The 16,687-nt window shown below is 44.7% G+C and overlaps 1 protein-coding gene across 1 annotated transcript in view; it reads right to left on the reverse strand.

Moving 5' to 3' along the window:
* LOC104080337 (acyloxyacyl hydrolase-like) overlaps positions 1 to 16,294 on the reverse strand; it is a gene marked incomplete at its 3' end in the record, with an annotated part of 42,269 nt that extends 25,975 nt beyond the window's left edge. Inside the window, exons 1-2 of the mRNA XM_009582697.1 lie at positions 16,141 to 16,294; positions 1,318 to 1,413 (exon numbers count right to left, since the gene is read on the reverse strand). Of these exons, the coding sequence (XP_009580992.1) occupies positions 1,318 to 1,413; positions 16,141 to 16,294 (250 nt within the window). The remainder of the gene's footprint in view (positions 1 to 1,317; positions 1,414 to 16,140) is intronic.
* Between the last annotated feature and the right edge of the window lie 393 nt (positions 16,295 to 16,687).

Consider the following 16,687-nt stretch of genomic DNA (forward strand, 5'->3'; position numbering starts at 1 on the left):
CGGGAGAGGATAAATTGGGTTACACTGTAGCTCCCACACAATCCATAGGATTTTTCACTCCTTTCAAGTTCAGGGTCAGTTATTTTCTATTGGGTGTATCCATGCATCTCATAGAAGGTAACTGGATTATACAGATTTAACTAAAGGGATAATAGGATTTTATGTGTGTAAAGAATGGCAGCTGAAAAGAAATATCTTGACATGTCAGTGGAACAAGGTCCACTGAGTGAATCATGAACATAGAGCTAGCATGTCATATTTTAAAGAAGCAAATTGTATTTTAATAGCAGGATCAGTGCTTCTAATTGTAACTTCATGGTTATGTGCCTGTAATTTAAAACGCTGAGGCTATAACTTATGGAATAGAAATCAGATAAGCGTCATTCTATCAATGAATGAATCCCAGCAATTACCTCCCTGCCCCATCCTGCATCGGGAAATCCTCTCTTGGAAAGGAGGGAATTAATATTCTACACACATCTTCTGTGAAACTAGGGTCTACAGAGCAAGATGGTTTCTCAGAGATACAATTTGTGAAGTCCTATATAAATGACATTTTAACGAAGAATCCTAAGCCATCTTTTTACATTCATAACATTAAAAAGATATCATGAATGTGAGATCTAGTTACTTAAATAGTTATAGGATTTGTCTGTGAGGCACAAAGCTATTCTGGCATTCAAACTGTTCTCTATCTAGGGATGTGCATTTGGACAGCTAAGCTTCTTTGGGCAGATAAAATAAGGGGCAGAAAAAGGGGAGTCTACATATATTCATATGGAATAGCTATCGCTTTTGAAATTTGTATCATCAGTTACATTTCAATAGCTTTTCTGTGCAGACCAAATGTTCACATCTTACACCTGTCAACCTCAGCTCATTTTTGAGGTTTTACAATAGAGGCTTCCTATACCTGCTGAAAACATTTTCGTCTTCACAGTTGCTATAAAGACCCATATCAACAAGAAAGAGGATTGGTTGGGCACACAGTGAATCTATTCTTAAGCTGCTAACAAAGAGACAGAGTGGAGAAAAAGGGAGGGAAGGGGTCTGCATGTGTTGGTGCTCACACGCATGTGGGCTTAATACAACCACATTCACTCTAACTTTGGGACAAAATCCCAGCTCTGAAGCCAAGTGAGCCACGCCACTGACTTCCCTGCAGATAGTACCTTGCTATCTTTCAGCTACATTCATTTGAGATGCTGCACGACAAGTGGCTAAAGCTTTTTCAGACTCCACGTGTGAATTTTTAATTAACAGAGAAATACAGCAAGCAGTACCAACATAACATATGGCGTATTATTTGGTACTTACCAGGTATGTAGTTGCACAGTCTCTCCATGGCTGCCTTTACTGTACTGTTGTGCCACTGTGCAAGCTGTTCAATTACAGACACCGCAAGCACGCATCCTCCAAAGAAACAAACAAAAAGAGCGAATACGATTATCTGTGAAGTGTGATGAAGCACCCCGTGCCATAGAAGTATTTCAGGCATCGTTGGGCATTTAATTTCTTGAGATGCTCCATGGCAGATGAGTGTTCAAGGGAAAAAAAAAATCTGTGAATTTCTGTCTTTATTCAAAACCTGTAAGTTATCACAGAGAGGATGCTGATGCCAGAGGGGTGCACAGAACAGCCTGGCTTTTACAGCACTGGATGTTACTCCTGAAAAAACGATTTTCATCCTTTCAAGGATGAAAATCAAGGAGCCGGGGGTACAGCCACTGTTACAACTGCCTGCTTGGCCACCTGCTCTCTCGTTACTTCTCACAAGAAAAAAGGCACAGGTCTGTACTTGATAGGACTTCTACATCTCTCCGCAATAGCCACACAGAGAGCTACCGAAACTGAAAAACAAATGGGTGTGACTGCCTGCAGAAGAGATGTCACAAAGCAGACGTGCTGATATGCTGACCACCACAAAGTATCCATGGCATCATTTCTTCACAGACTTTCCTCTGAAGCCTAGCGGTGCTTGGCACACATGGGGCTGCTGGGCCCAGCTACACATTTGCTAAAGCCACAATGTCTTCAGAGTTCGTTCTGCTCTTCTTCTGTGGTTGGAAAGAAACCACTTCCTATGACCTACGAAGCTGGTTATTTCTCATAGCTAATCTGGGTGCGAGCAGGGCTAAAGCCTAGTTGCATCTTGGACTAGCTGTGGCTGAGACCCAAGACCTTGCATACCGTAGTGAAACCTTTCTTGAGATGTGTAGCACTTTTTCTGATATTTTTGGGATGAATGTGATCCCCACTTAGCAATCATTCGAAATCCACACGATGACCGTAAGTGGTTCATTTCAAGTCGATTTTAAATTGCTGTAGGCCAGCATTGTGCTCTCTCTTTCTGCAGTGGCTTCACCATTTTATAAAGAAGCCAGCATTTTATAAAGAAGATGCAAAGTCTGACCAATATAGTCAGACCTGGCAGCCAGAGTGAGGTCCCTGCCTGGACTCTGAGCCTGTGTAACAGAGGTGGGTATCCCAGGCAGCCAGGACACAAGAAGCCAGGATGCCAGTTTCCAGCAGCCTGAATAAAGATTTCACTTTGAAATCCCTGTAGCTGAACCCTGTTTCCTGCCCTCTGCAAGAAATCTCAGCTCTCTGGACTTGCTCTGACACAGTCTAGAAATGGAGGTGAGCTGCAGCATTTGGATGTGGCTGCAGATCCACCTTTTTCCAAAGCTCAAGAGCATTAATGTTCAGGTTTTCAGACTGGCACAACTCTTCAAAGTGAGCTTTTAAATTCCTTCCAAGTACCCCTGCCTATGTGCTATTAAATCAAAGTGCTGTTTTCCAACGTAAATAACTTTGATGCTCCTATGGATCAAGTAGCAAGTAAAAGAGAAGGTAATACAATTGGAACTTGCTGTAAGACCAATATCTTTGAGTCTTCTACTACTTCTTCTACCCCAAATACAGTAATCCAGTGGAAATTACAGTGAACTTGCCACCTCTTTTGCAGGGATAAAAGCCCACTTCTCTGTACTTATTAAATAAAACGGTCACTCAAAGTCCCTGCAGAATGATTTATAAAGCATGCTAAGAGCCATTACCTCCAGACAGCCTAAAAGAACAGGAGAATAAATGGAGACAGATACAACCAAGAAAAAACCCTGAAGCAAGTCATTCCTTCTTCCCTCTCCCCTCCCCCACAAAAATAGCCACAGGCTAGCCCAAGGAATTAACAGTTAATTAAAACACAATAGCTCAGAAAGAAAAAAAAAAGTAGAATGATAAAGACCCGAACTAAAACCAAAGGAGATGTGCAAGAGGGTAAAGCCTGCTCAGGACTTGGGCTCGAAGAACAGCCCAGGGTCATCTGGTCCCTGTTTAACCACTAGCAGGTGCCTTAGCACAGCTTTATCCCATGCCGTGCCATGCCCCAGGCGATGCTTGTGCTTGTGCTAAGGTCCAGCCCCAGAGCACATTTGGACGAGGGCACTCAGTCGAGAGGGGGGAGTTGAGGGGTACAAGAGACTTCAGCTCTTTGGGTGCAAGCCATGTCCTGCGCTGTCCCCAGAGACAGAAAACAGACCCTGGCTTATTTGTAAGGGTAACGTGGGCATAGCCACACTGGACAGACTCCATCGCTTAGCGCTGAGATGGCTGTGCACATCCTTGAAACATGCTGGAAACACACCTTAAAGGCATTGCATAACTTGGTTCTTACAAGGCCATGTTATTAACACACATGAGCAACCTACACATAACCAAAACTACCATTCCCCTGCCTTCTATGTCTGTTTTATTCATGAGGATGGAGGCTTAGAAAAATTAAATTACCAAAATGATGCCTTAACCTCAAAACTACATATTCTTTCTGTGCCTTCCTTTCTTCTCTTACCAAGGTCATGCCTTCATCTAACAATCTTGCTGTCTGGAAGTCAGAAAGACAAAAAGGAGTCCATGCAGCAAGATGGGAAGGAGCTAGTCCTTTGATATTTTCTAACGGAGACAGCTTTTGTTGTTTTACCTCTCATTCTTTTGCACCAAGAGCTTGAGGAAGCTACGAATGAGAATGTGCCAGCACTTAGCAGACACGGGTCCAGGAGTCTGAGAGAGGTGAAGATAAGGAGCAGAGAAGGAAACTTGGGAGACACTGAGGTTAGCAATGTTAGCAGAGGAAAATGCTTCAGGGGGCAGAGGAGCTGGAAGGGCAGACAGTCCCTGAAACACAGGCTGAAGCAGAACTGAGCACAGGGGCAAGTGGGCAACAGTGATGGAGTGGATGCCAATGCGGCTTGAGGATTAGGTCAGCCTGACCAGACCGCGAAATTGCAAGCCTGGATGCAAAGCGAAGGAAAAGCCCCCGCTGTGAGCACAGGGATGAGCTCAGAGACAGGGAGGCAGGTGAAAACCGGAGGGATCTGGGATGTCCTGTCCCTAAGGCTCAGTAACCCGTCACGCCAGGGAGCTGACAGCGTCACCGACTGCAGCAGAGAGAAATGACGCTCATTTTGCCTGTGCTGTGTAACCCAACGCTCCTGCACCTTCAGCCGGGGCCTGCCAGCATACTTTGCAGAGAGGACAGAGTCTTTCTCTCTTGGTCCCCAGCTCCCCCGTCCCCCCCCCAGCTGCCTCTTCCACCCGCCCCGCTTGCTGGGCACCCCCGCCAAGCGGCACGGGAACGGGGTGTTCCGGCTGGGTCCAGCTTTCTAAAAGTCTGTCTCCCGCCTCCGGCACCCCCTCCTCCTCTGCGGGACCAGAGGGTGACGTGCACCGCCACAATGAAGCTTTCAAGCTGCTGCCGGCGGGGGGGGGGGGGCGCCTGCCGGCGGGATGGGGACGCTGCCCGCCTCCCCCCGCACCACGGCCCGTGCTTCCTCTGTCGTGGCGGATCTGCTCCAGCCGCGAGCAGACATCAACCTCCGCAATGTCTCTGCTTTCAGTTACAGCATCCTCGAGTGCCAAAATGTTGGCTCCAGCGCTGCAAGGAGCAGGATTTTATTTCAGTGTAAAAGCTGGCCTGATAAAAACATCGATGCAACAAGTCGACTCTCTCGCAACGGGAGAGACCAGCTCACGACGCGGCCCCACGCCTTCCCCAGCAGGCGAGGAAAGAGCTTGCCTCTGGCTGCCGCGCTCAGCCCTCAGTGCACAGCTTTTACACTAAAATAGAGTTATTCACCGCAAGCGCAGGCTCAGCAGCCTGCCTAATGATTCGTCTCAGGGTGGGGGTGCAAAGAGGCTCCTCTCTGACTGAGATGTCACCCCCATGACTCTCATTTTCGTTATCCCAGCGAGGTCTTCTCGCCTCCAGTAGAATCGGTGCAGAGAAAGGGGCTTATGGACAAACAGCCCAAGTGCTCGAAATCCAAAAAGTTGGGCTGAGGATAAAAATAGCCCTGGTGTTTCCATTTCGTCTGTTATACAAGCAGACAGACTCCACGGAAGATGTGAGTTTCTCTTTCATGTTTGTCAAAGTACCACAAGGGGGGAAAAAAATAGCTATTTTTGGTTCAGCTCTGCCGAATAGAAACAGAATTCTTAATCACAAACACAATCATGCAGGTAACCCTACTCGCGGAGCAGTCTCCCAGCAATTAAATGGGAATTTTTCATGTTGATTAAGTCAGTTAGACACTTTTGTGTCTATCGACCAGGCCCAGAGGGAGATTTGCTTCGCCTGAGAATTAACAGAGCCATTGTTGAGTTTGTGCAGTACTTAATGCAGTACCTTGGGCTACTAGATGCTATATGAATATAAATAACAATAATAATAGCCTGACTACTTGGGGAAAACCCACAGAGCTGAACTTCAAACTGTTTGCTCTCATAAACTCTCGTTTACTATCACAGAGAGGATGCTTCTGGACACGCTATTACACCCTCCCTGCCTCGGGCACCCACAGACCACACCTCGGTTATCCAAATGCTCCCCCACAAATGCATTTATTCCAGACGAAACGCTATGCTTCACGGGACAAGCCGATAAAGAAAGTCTTGACTGATTTTCAAAGGGCTCTGCAGTTCCAGTTGGGGCATCCTCAGCCTCAGGCACTGCGGCTGAAGTCTCTGGACCCGAATTTGGGGAGTCTTCCTGCCCTCCAGTGGGAAAGGTGCTCCCGGGAACCCATGCTACCAACGCGTGCCATCGGCTGATCTGCTCTCTGTTTCCCCCATCTACCCGGGCTTTTATCAGGTGCCCTTAGTCCACCTCTCTTTACTCTTGGCCGTCTGCTGGCACCTCTTATTGCCCCGCCATGGGCCATGCCCCAGGGGATGCCCGCTTATGTTCGGGCTGTGCTGGCCTCAAAGCCTTTCATTTAGACCGATCAGGAGCAGCTTTTGGACTGGAGATTGTAAATTATTCGGGAAAAGGATTGAAGCCTGGGAGGAGGGAGGAGGAATGTCTAAGGGGACTCACTGTAGTCCGGGAGTCTAACCCACCCAAGCTCCCCATTTTTTTTGATAAAAACATGTTCCCCCCAGTAACTCAGATTTATCTTCTAGGAGAACCTATCTCCTGTGTTGGGCTATAGGTAAAACCTCGAGAGATTAGTGACTATAAATTAAAGTTAACCCAGACTATCCTCGCTCCTACTACAAACCTGCTCTCTTTTTAATCATATATAGCATATTCCTCTGGATTTAGTGGCAGAAAAAGAATTCACTGGAGTGAATTCTGCAGCATAAGAAGCCACTACCCTCTAACTAAATGAACAGAAATCTCCCTGCACACCAAATATAATCAGAAATGCTAACCCATTATCCTAACCTTTAATGGGTCTTAATTCCACCAGCTAAAAACGGAAAATAATAAGTTAGCTAAAAAGGACAGGGGAAAATAAGCTGTCTTCAACTGTAGAAATCTCACTGCTCTGATCACTTATGATGTGTATGGGAATATAAACTTTTTAATACTCTAGCATCAATAGAAAAGCACTTCCAGACTGGACAGTCATCAGCAACTATTGCTTGCTTTTAATTTAGTAGATATTTAGATGCGATTTATTTCTCATCATGAACTGGGCACATATAAGGCAATGTAGATAGGCTTCATAATTAAGGTTAAAAACAGCTCTAAATTTTTTATAGTTGCACATGATTTTCTTTAGAAACAAGTTTCAAGAAATTGACTCTGCTGTTGCACTTCAGTAATAGGTTTCAATGCCTTGACAGGCTGAAGGATGTTTTCTCTGGAAGAAATTCATTGGTATTATAATACCTACCAGCCATTAGAAACCAGACTCTTGTATTAATAAAATGCCTGTCTCTTTTAGCGATAGTTTGTCCCATCTGCTATTAATTTCTGAAGAGAAAAGAAAAAACCATAGCCATTTTGCTCAGCAGCAGTAATCTGAAAACTCACATGTCAGGAAGTACTTCTCTCCATGTATTTGAAAATAACATGTAATAATAAAATGACATTTCCAGTAAGCTCAGGAAAAAAAATCATACCCCAATAATAAAATCAGAGCTAGAGAAATTCATTTCTTAGCTGTGAAGCCTCTGGCAGTTTGAGGAGACTATTTAACTTAATCCACTTCTGCTGCACACATTTGAAAGGCTCTATAATTAGAATTATACCTAGGGATGTCAAGAAGTGTCTGGATAGTGAAAGCTGCCTTTCTAAGATTCAGATTTGTAGATATATTTGTCTGAGTAAAACTGTTAAGTGGGATTTCTGGCACCTGGCACATCCTACTTTGCCATCCTTTGCTCACGTTCCTGGGTGCTGGAGATCTTTCTCGCCCCTCCAGCCATATTGCTGTTCCCCAGCCATAAATTAAACGTACCTCCTGGAGCACAAGGAGGAAATAAGTACAAAAAAGTGGCCTTGGACACAAATAGCTCTCCGCAAACCCTGCCAGCTAGGCTGTGGTCACCCTGCTCATTCTCAGTGGAGCAGGATTGGGAGCTTCGCTTAGCGAAGTGGCAAACCTCTGCCTCAAATACCTGTCTGCAGCAAGCCCCTGTAAAAATGAACCCATCTATCACATTCCATGGTTTTACATAGAAGATGAAGGTTTTCTCAAAACACAGTCTTTGCTTCTTCAATTTATAGATGATCATAGGCTCCAATGCATCTCTTAAAGCCTCTGAGGAGTCCCCAGAACCTGTCTACAAAAGACGATACTGCTACTCCTCGTGCAGATGCTGTTGATCTGGCTTAAAAACGCCTCTTTCTAAATTCATCTAAACCAGTTCCAGTTCAACCTGGAACAAGACATTCCTGTTTGAAATAAGAGCATTCACATGGGGAGCTAATAAGAAAAAAGGTTTTCTCATTTGAGCTGGGGACACGCACGTGGGTATTCTAGGTGCAGGCAGACCATGGATATGCAAAGTTACCATACAGGAATGTTTTCTTTTTCACTATATATTCCTTTCCTAATACTTCTCAATACCCATTTTGCCTCCTTTTGCTGCTTCTCAGCACCGAGCTGATACTTTCAAAGAACAGCTCTTTATAACCTCAAGATTTCATTCCAGCATGGAAATATTCAGCTCAAATAATATAACTGTATAGGCAAAGTTAGGATAGTCATTTTCCCATATACAGCCAGAGGATTTGTTGCTTTGAAAGGTAATTTAGAAAGGAATCTGAGTGTAAAAAGTCTTTTAACTCAAACTTTGCTTCCTATTCCATTTACAGTGTTAATGTATTTCATAGAGATACTGAAGTGATGGAATATAATTATAGGTATCTGTATTCAAATGTGTTGGCATAGACAAGACCTTTCCCCCTAAATTTGCTAAGCGTCATAAAATATCTTGAAAATGCTAAATGGCACACTATTACCAAACCTGTCACTGGGCATAAAATTACATATAGTATACTGGCTAAAGACATTTTTGAAATATTAATATCAATATAGCAGTATTTTGAGTGCATTGTAGATCTGTAACAAAACCAGCAAACCCTGGAATATCAATTATTATTTCTGTTGCTCATGCAATAGCAGTGAACCACTTCAGACCCCTAACTTCAGAGTTCCATTCGTTCATTATTGTTTCCTTAAGACATCCAATGAAGACTCTGATAGAGTTATGCTGGTACAGAAAATTCAGTTTCCATCTAGTGAAAGACTCTGGTATCCATACCTGCCAGCCTAATGTATCCCTAGTGTTTCCTACATTACACTTTAAAGAGCCCTATTTAACAAAATCTGTAACCCCAGGCATTTCCAATGGAAATGCTTTCTGCATTAATTAATAGAAAAAAACCATGTATGTATGTGTGCCATTAATATATTTTTCTTTTCCAAATCAGGAAAGGGTATTAAAAATTTACTGAAGCCTGAATGGTGGCAGGGGGAGTTAATGTAACTGGATAACTTCATCTTTGTCGTGAAGGTTTGACCATTTTAAGATTCTGAATACACAAAACTTGTTTCAGATATACAGTTCCTAAAACCACTAAAAGTGATTTCCTTAAAAATAAGCAGAAGTTCTGTATAGGGCTAACATATGAACAGGAGTGGGAGGCACACACGTTGTGGCAATTAGCAACCAAACAGACAATCAATACTAAATAAATAAGATTATCAAAGAAAACTTATACTAAAGGCAAGCATCAGTAACATAAAACATACAAGACTACCCATGTCTACAAATGCTCATATAAAGAAATACACATGATTGTGTATTTACACACACATACATGTATATATGTCGGTATGCTAAGCGCACCTTTTTATTGTGATCAGTAGATATATTTGCATTTTACAGCCATAAAATTTCAGTAAGACTTTGGGTGATTTTGAAAATGAAATTTTTATCATCAGTTGCTGAAAAATATGAATCCCTGTAGGAAATATTCCAATTTTAATAGTTGCTCTAGTATCTCTACTGTACTACTCGCATGCCTGTGGTTTTTCTATCCAAAGCATAATCATAGGAAAAAATGTTACGGTCAAATTTTGTATTTATTACTGATCATCAGGCCAAATTTTGCGGCTGAGTAAACTGAGCAATGTCGGTGAAGTAAACAGAGGTGCTGCGGCTTGGCACTGGTTTAGCTGTAATCAAAGTCGATTCCCAGCCTTTCAGAGTAAAATACATTGTGGTGCTACATTGATATTGGGCATGGCCTTTTTACAGAACTCATTGAGCTGTAAATTATACGTTCTGTCACGGTGCCTCCCCAGACAATATGTGCACAGCCACTTTGTCTGAGCACAGTTATTAAAAGCCTCCGACTCCATTTGGCATGTTCCATTGTGTGAAGTTACTGGGAACGCCAAACGCCACCGGTCCTGCTGCCACTCCGCGGGGCATATTTCGTCCCTGCACTCACGCACAGCTAGACAGAGGCAAACCGTTGAGGATATTGACTATCACACAAATCAACACAGGTAGAGGTCGGCGTTTTATGCTTCTGGGAAGCTCGGAAACATCCGTTCTTTAATGTAATCAGAGCTGAAAATATGTTTCAAAAACATGCCTCTTCATATGCTAGGTATTATGTGCTCATGGGTGAATGGAAGAGGTGACCCGCAAAGGTTGCTGAGAATGGCATTATATCGAGCACAAAGATGGGGAAATTTGCTTCCCCGGCTGCTGACCCACAGCATCTCTGCTCACTAGCAAAGAAGACGGAAAGCGCTGCTGTCCGGCTGTATTGAGCGCTCCCTGACGAATCGCCTCATTCCAAAAAGGGCAGCCAAAGTTAATCATCAAAAAGCTGGGCAGCCTGCTGCTGGGAAGAAAATAAATAAACCCTGCTATTTGCAAATTGTTCTTGCGGTCACAGCACAGAACCCCCGAAAAGCTGGCTTGGAAGAAGTCACCTTACACAAGGTGACTGCCCTAGCAGCTGATCTATGGCATTATGCTGTTCCGAAGGGACGGGGTAGACACAGATCTGTTAAGATCTCTAATGAGGTCTTCTACAGCCTTCTCAGGAACTGATGACAGTGCTGACTTATCACTACCATTAGAAAATTTTCTTCCTAACCTGAATGTCCCTACTGGTATCCATTTCTGTTACTTCTTGCCATAGCTGTTATGTACCTGGAGAATGGATCACCCCTTTAACATTTTTGAGGATAGACATCATGTCTTTTCTCAAGTTTTTCTTCTCTAGACTAATTAACTGTAATTTATTCAGACTTTCTTTATAGCGTACATTTGTTTTTCTCCTAAACCTCCTGTCGCTCTGCATCATTCTTGATGCACAGCCCTAAAAGGGAAGGCAGAAATTCCTCTGAGGCAGAAATTCCTCTGAGGCTTTGTCAATGCTGAGAAAGGTAGCGGGTTACTTCATGTGTCTTGCAAGCTAACTTCTGTTCAGATGTCTCGGTGTACACAGTGTGTGCGTTCTTTATGACAGCACGCCATCATTGTGCCATTACAAGACCAGATGATCTTCCCTAGGGATGCTACCCAGCCGGTCGTTCCTCATCCACTATGTGTGACATTGGCTATTTCTGCTGAAGTGCCTTCAGCGTACTCATATTGAAATGATCTTTTCTGGGGACAAGCACTCCAAGTTTTCAGGATTGTTTTGAATTTAATCCTGCCTTCCATTGCACTTGCAAATCTTTTCAGCTTTATATGAGCTGCTAATTTAATAGCACACTATTTCATTATCCTGGCTAATGAAAATATGGAAAGATACTATGTACAAAACAGAGGTCCAAGAAAGACCTCCTTTTGTACATCCTTCCGCTTCTGTAGAAGCTTAATCAATGTCACATATCTCTCAGCCATTAGATTATGCTGAGGTGGTACCAAAAGCCTTACTAAAGTCCAGCTGTAACATTCACTACTTCTTCTGTGTCTACATGCCGTTATCCCATCAGCAAAGAAAATTAGATTGATCTGACACTGTTTCTCCTTGATAAATCCAGTGAGGATCTTACTCATATTTACTTTTGAAAGGTGCTTTTATCAAGTTTTACTAACTATTGCAGGATTTTTCTAGGAATTGATGTTTAACAATTCCCCAAATTTCCTTTCTTCACCATGTTGAAGAGACATGAATACAGCAGTTCCCTCCTGTCTTTCAGTGTCTCCCCTGCTTTCTGTGTCCTCCAGGGCAGCTTCTGCCCTTCCTGAAGTTACTTCAGATACTTCTGGATGAAATCACCTTTGCTAGAGAACAGGACAATTTGCAAAGATCCTTTAAGGGCTCTGTTGTAATTCATGGTGGTGGGAGGTGTGGAATAAAACCTTTAAAAACTAATCAGAAATAGTAGAATAATAAAGAACCTGATCTTAGGTATGATGAAACATTAACACCAGTGTCAACAGTTACCAGTGTTACTGTACTGTCTTTGAGTACAGTAACAATAACTTAAGTAAAACTTTTCATGCCCTGTGAAATGGGCAGTATTTTCCTCATTTAACAGATGGGGAAAGTCAAAGACCTGAGTAGGTGACGGGCTCTCTTTTTTGAGAGAAAAATACACAGCGACTTGTTCTCAGGGTGCCCCACTGAAATTGTCCGGCTGCACCTAGCAAAAGGGTTTCTAGGTCTCATCCTGAATAAGTTCCTTAAGCCATACTGCCAGTCAGTTACAAACCCAGAAACAAAAACCAGACCTAGCATCCAGCTCCCAAACCAGTGCAGAGAGCAAAAACTCACCATCTTTACATGAGGAAAAACAGCTTCACGGGCCTTTGCATATAGGAAAACTTACTAAAGCTACCATAAGGAAAAAGCAGAAGAATATATCACATACAAAGCATGCAAGAGGCCCAGAGGAAGGGCCTGAGCCAATTTCACAGTATGCAAAAAGGGAGCATTTTTCCAGCCTGGGGAGGCAGGAAACACTGATGGAGAAAAGAGATTCAGATGCTGGGAAAATTCTTCTAGTGGCAGGGCCAAAGAAAGACCATGTATCTATTTAAGAGCAGGCTGGAGATGGTTAGGAACTGCTTAGGTGTACTACATCTGATCTTGTGGCCAGGAGGATTATCATCAGGTCCTTTCCCCCTCTTTTCCATAATTCTAGAAGGCAGTACTATTAAATCCCTTTTTAGGTGGGAAGACTTTCCGGATGCTTTGCTTTTACACCAAGTCAATGATGGAAAGACTTTCTCTGAATGAAGCAGCCAAATTTTTCAAGAAAATGCAGCAAAAATGATGTGACTTTTTCTATAGTTACTGAGGCTGATTAAAACTCCTGTCTAAATGTTTTCTAACACCATTAAGTCCCCTTCTTTTTTAGACAAGTAATAATCTGAAAGCAGAAATGTTTTGGCCAACCTCTCTGTATGAGTTGCCTGAAGTGTTCAGCCTGCTGTGGTACCTCACTCAATGCATACCCTCCTCTCCTCCAGCCCTATTCCCTATCGGCATATAGGTGCCTACCCAAAATACATTTCCCAGGATGTACTAAGGGCAGGGGAGTCCCTTGAAGCATCCAGCCACTTTCCCAGTACGACCAGAATATACTGGGGCAGATGGTGCCTACCCAGGGAGCACTGCTAGGAAGGGGAACAGAAGAAGGAAGCAACCAAGTTGTATCGCATTCAACGGAGGTACCAGAGCTGCATTTCGCTCTCCTGTCCTATCATTTCTACATATTTCTTCAAGAAGTGTGATACTTTCAGTGGAAAGGCTTAATGGAAAATATTTTTTTGGTTTTGTTACTGAAAGAGCATCCATTTTCTGACCGGTTTTGGCTACTAACATAGCAATCTCGATCATGCAGGTGGTACACACGCAGGAGTGATCAGAAATGACTATTCAATGTGCAGCCACCTCATTTCCCTCAGAAAAGAGAGGCAAATAACTTTGAAAGATTAGACACCTGACCACACATTTAACTTGCATGAAAAAGTCCATTTCTTCAAGAAAATCTCCTATACATTTGGCAGCAGGCATTTCTCATGTTAAAGATGCTGCCTCGACCTATAAGGCCAAGAAGACACAGAGGAAGTTCTCATGGCTCTCTCCCGCTACCTTCCCAGATGGCAAACCGAGCTAGCAGGGTCTGGGGTTGAGCTGCTGAAAGGAAACCACAATCTTCCTCCTACAGGTGAAGCTGATCCCGGCTTAATTTCTGCTCCGAAGAGGGCTGGTCACCGAATTGGCCGCAAGAACTGACATTACCCCTGCTCCACCCCACGGCCATCAGCTCCTCCGCGCTTTCCCTTTCCCGCTTGTGAAAAGGAAGAGACACAGATGGCCTGTCAGTGTTTTCAAGAGTTAGTCGAGAGAGCAGCTCGTCAGTGAAACCCCAGAGGCGGCCGTCTGGGCTAGCAGGCAGCGGCCTGCCTGCGTGCAGTCACCAGCCCTCCCTGCCAGGCCTGGCCTGGCCCGCGCAGTTTTAATGCTCTGCACGCTTCATTTTTAGCTTGCGGTTTACAGAGGTGCGGACAGCCTGGTTCGGTCCTGAGTCGAGCTCAGGTGGATGCTTTTAGCTGGAGGGACACCTCAGGGAGAGCAACTGGTGTGGGAGGCAGGTTTTTTGGTGTCTCCCCACTGAACAAACATGCCGGGGAGACGCTCGGTGGTCCCAGCAATGGGGCTGGTGCAGCTTTCCTCCCTTTGGGAGGAAAAAAAAGCACCATTTATCTTGTGCAAGGCAACTTCAATGCAATGTGCAGTCAGTTGAGGAATTTAGAGCCTTGCTGGGTCAATAGGTTGGAAAAGGCAGTCAACACTCACACCCGACATTTAAAAAACACCAGTGTAAAAATCCTACAGGCGAGCCGGCTCGCAATGGGGCTGGTGCAGCTTTCCTCCCTTTGGGAGGAAAAAAAAGCACCATTTATCTTGTGCAAGGCAACTTCAATGCAATGTGCAGTCAGTTGAGGAATTTAGAGCCTTGCTGGGTCAATAGGTTGGAAAAGGCAGTCAACACTCACACCCGACATTTAAAAAACACCAGTGTAAAAATCCTACAGGCGAGCCGGCTCACCGGTTTCCTGTGCCATCAAAACTGTAGCTGCCTACAGATCTCGCCACTGAAAACCACCACTTCCCTCTCGCTCTGGCAGCTGCTCGGTCACTACTGGCGTGGCTGCCGGCCCAGACAAGGCCAGTCCCTGACAGCCATTTCTGCTTTTCACGACTCGCTCTCATTTTCCGGCGGGTGGCTGAACCCTGGCAGGGGCTGCACAAGCCTCACTGCCCCGAGTTCGCTCCCGTTTTGGTTCACCCTGCCTCGCCAGTGCCAAAATCTGCAGGGGCACTGTGGACAGCTCAGCAGTGAGGCAAAAAAATGTTTTTATCAAGCTTAGGATTATTGTTTCTAATTGTGTTCCTTGAGCCACAGTGAAAATAATTTTGGGCTGAAAGGAAATGTTTCCTTCTGAAAGATGCAGAACTGTGACAGAGTTTATGTTTACAGCACAAAAGTGCTCTGAAAAGCTAAAAGAAGACAAAATAAGACGTTTGATCATAATGCATAAGACGTATCCATCATTTAACATTTGCTCACATAAAAAATATAAGCTACCACATCTCTTGAGGTATACAGAGTCTCATGCCAAGGGCATTTCTGGTGCTGAGATACTCACAGTTCATGTTGACTTTGATGTTACTGGTCTTGCTTTGGGAACCACTTAGTCAGCTGAGGCTATAGGATACCCCCAGCTATAGCTGCTGTGGAGATCACCACAGTCACCAAAGTCACACGAGAGGGGGGTTGTCAAAACACCCTCGCCCCACTTTAGTACGGGTCGTGCAGACGCGTGGGCTCACAAAAAGGAAAGGAAATGTGAGGAAACAGCTCTTGCAACTTGGTTATCCAGAGATAATCATCCAGACCACAAAGCTCTCTGCCCAAGTATGGACCAACTATCCTTAAGAATAGTTTCCCAGGCAATGAAAGAAATGAGGAGACCCTGGGCGAGCCTGAGGGAAACCGTGCCTTCCTGCAGTTAAGCAAAATGCATCCTAAACCCTAACGAATACTAGGACCCCACAACACCTTGTTTCCAGCTCCCAGACCTACAGAGGTTAAAGCCAGCTTTTCAGACGCCATTCCCCGCAGAGCAAAAACATGAACTTTGGGAAGCAGCCACTCAAAAACAAAATCATAAAATAACTCCAGACCCCAAGATGGCCTTGCAAAATCTTCTGTGATTATTTCACCAAAGACTACGAGTATTTTGCAGTACAGCTGTTGAAATAGATAAAGGAGTGATTTATGATGTGCATAGGAATTCTCAGCTCACCGGTGGAGTAACAAATGAACTAGTCCAGCAGGCAAACAAAACCTGAATACATACCGAGGCAGGTGTGTCCTTTGTACAGCCCGGAGGGGAGCGAAGAGGGTGGTGGGTCGTTTCCACGGGGGAGAGGGGAGGAAGAGGCAGCCTTCAGCAGAAGCAGAAGCCAGAGGATGCAGAATAAATTAAGGAACGTTTGCCTAGACCCCCTCATCCTAAGGAAGGAAGAAAAGGACGAAATCAGGTGGGAAGCGTGCACCTGTATTCCCTTAATGCTCAGGGAGCATCCTGCATCCTTGTCTCATTAGCAGCTTGAGGTGAAAGGAGCCTTGCGCGCCTATGTAGCTATATGTAACGCAGGGACTGCTTCCCAGGAGGGGACACAGGCGTCTGCCCTCTCATGGGGTGCATGAAGGATCCCACTTTCGCGCATCACAGGTGCTGTCCCGGCCCCTGCCCTTCGCACACCCCTCAGCCCCTCTCAGGCCATCGGGGGTGGCTGTGCAACCACCCACCGCAACCCGGCGAGTCCCATGCATGTGGGCACCCCGTGACCGGGCTGGGAGGATGCCCCCACGGCCCTGGGCTGCTCTCTGCACGCCCACGC

The sequence above is a fragment of the Fulmarus glacialis genome, unplaced genomic scaffold (assembly GCF_000690835.1).
Source record: "Fulmarus glacialis isolate BGI_N327 unplaced genomic scaffold, ASM69083v1 scaffold1718, whole genome shotgun sequence".
Lineage (NCBI taxonomy): Eukaryota > Metazoa > Chordata > Aves > Procellariiformes > Procellariidae > Fulmarus > Fulmarus glacialis.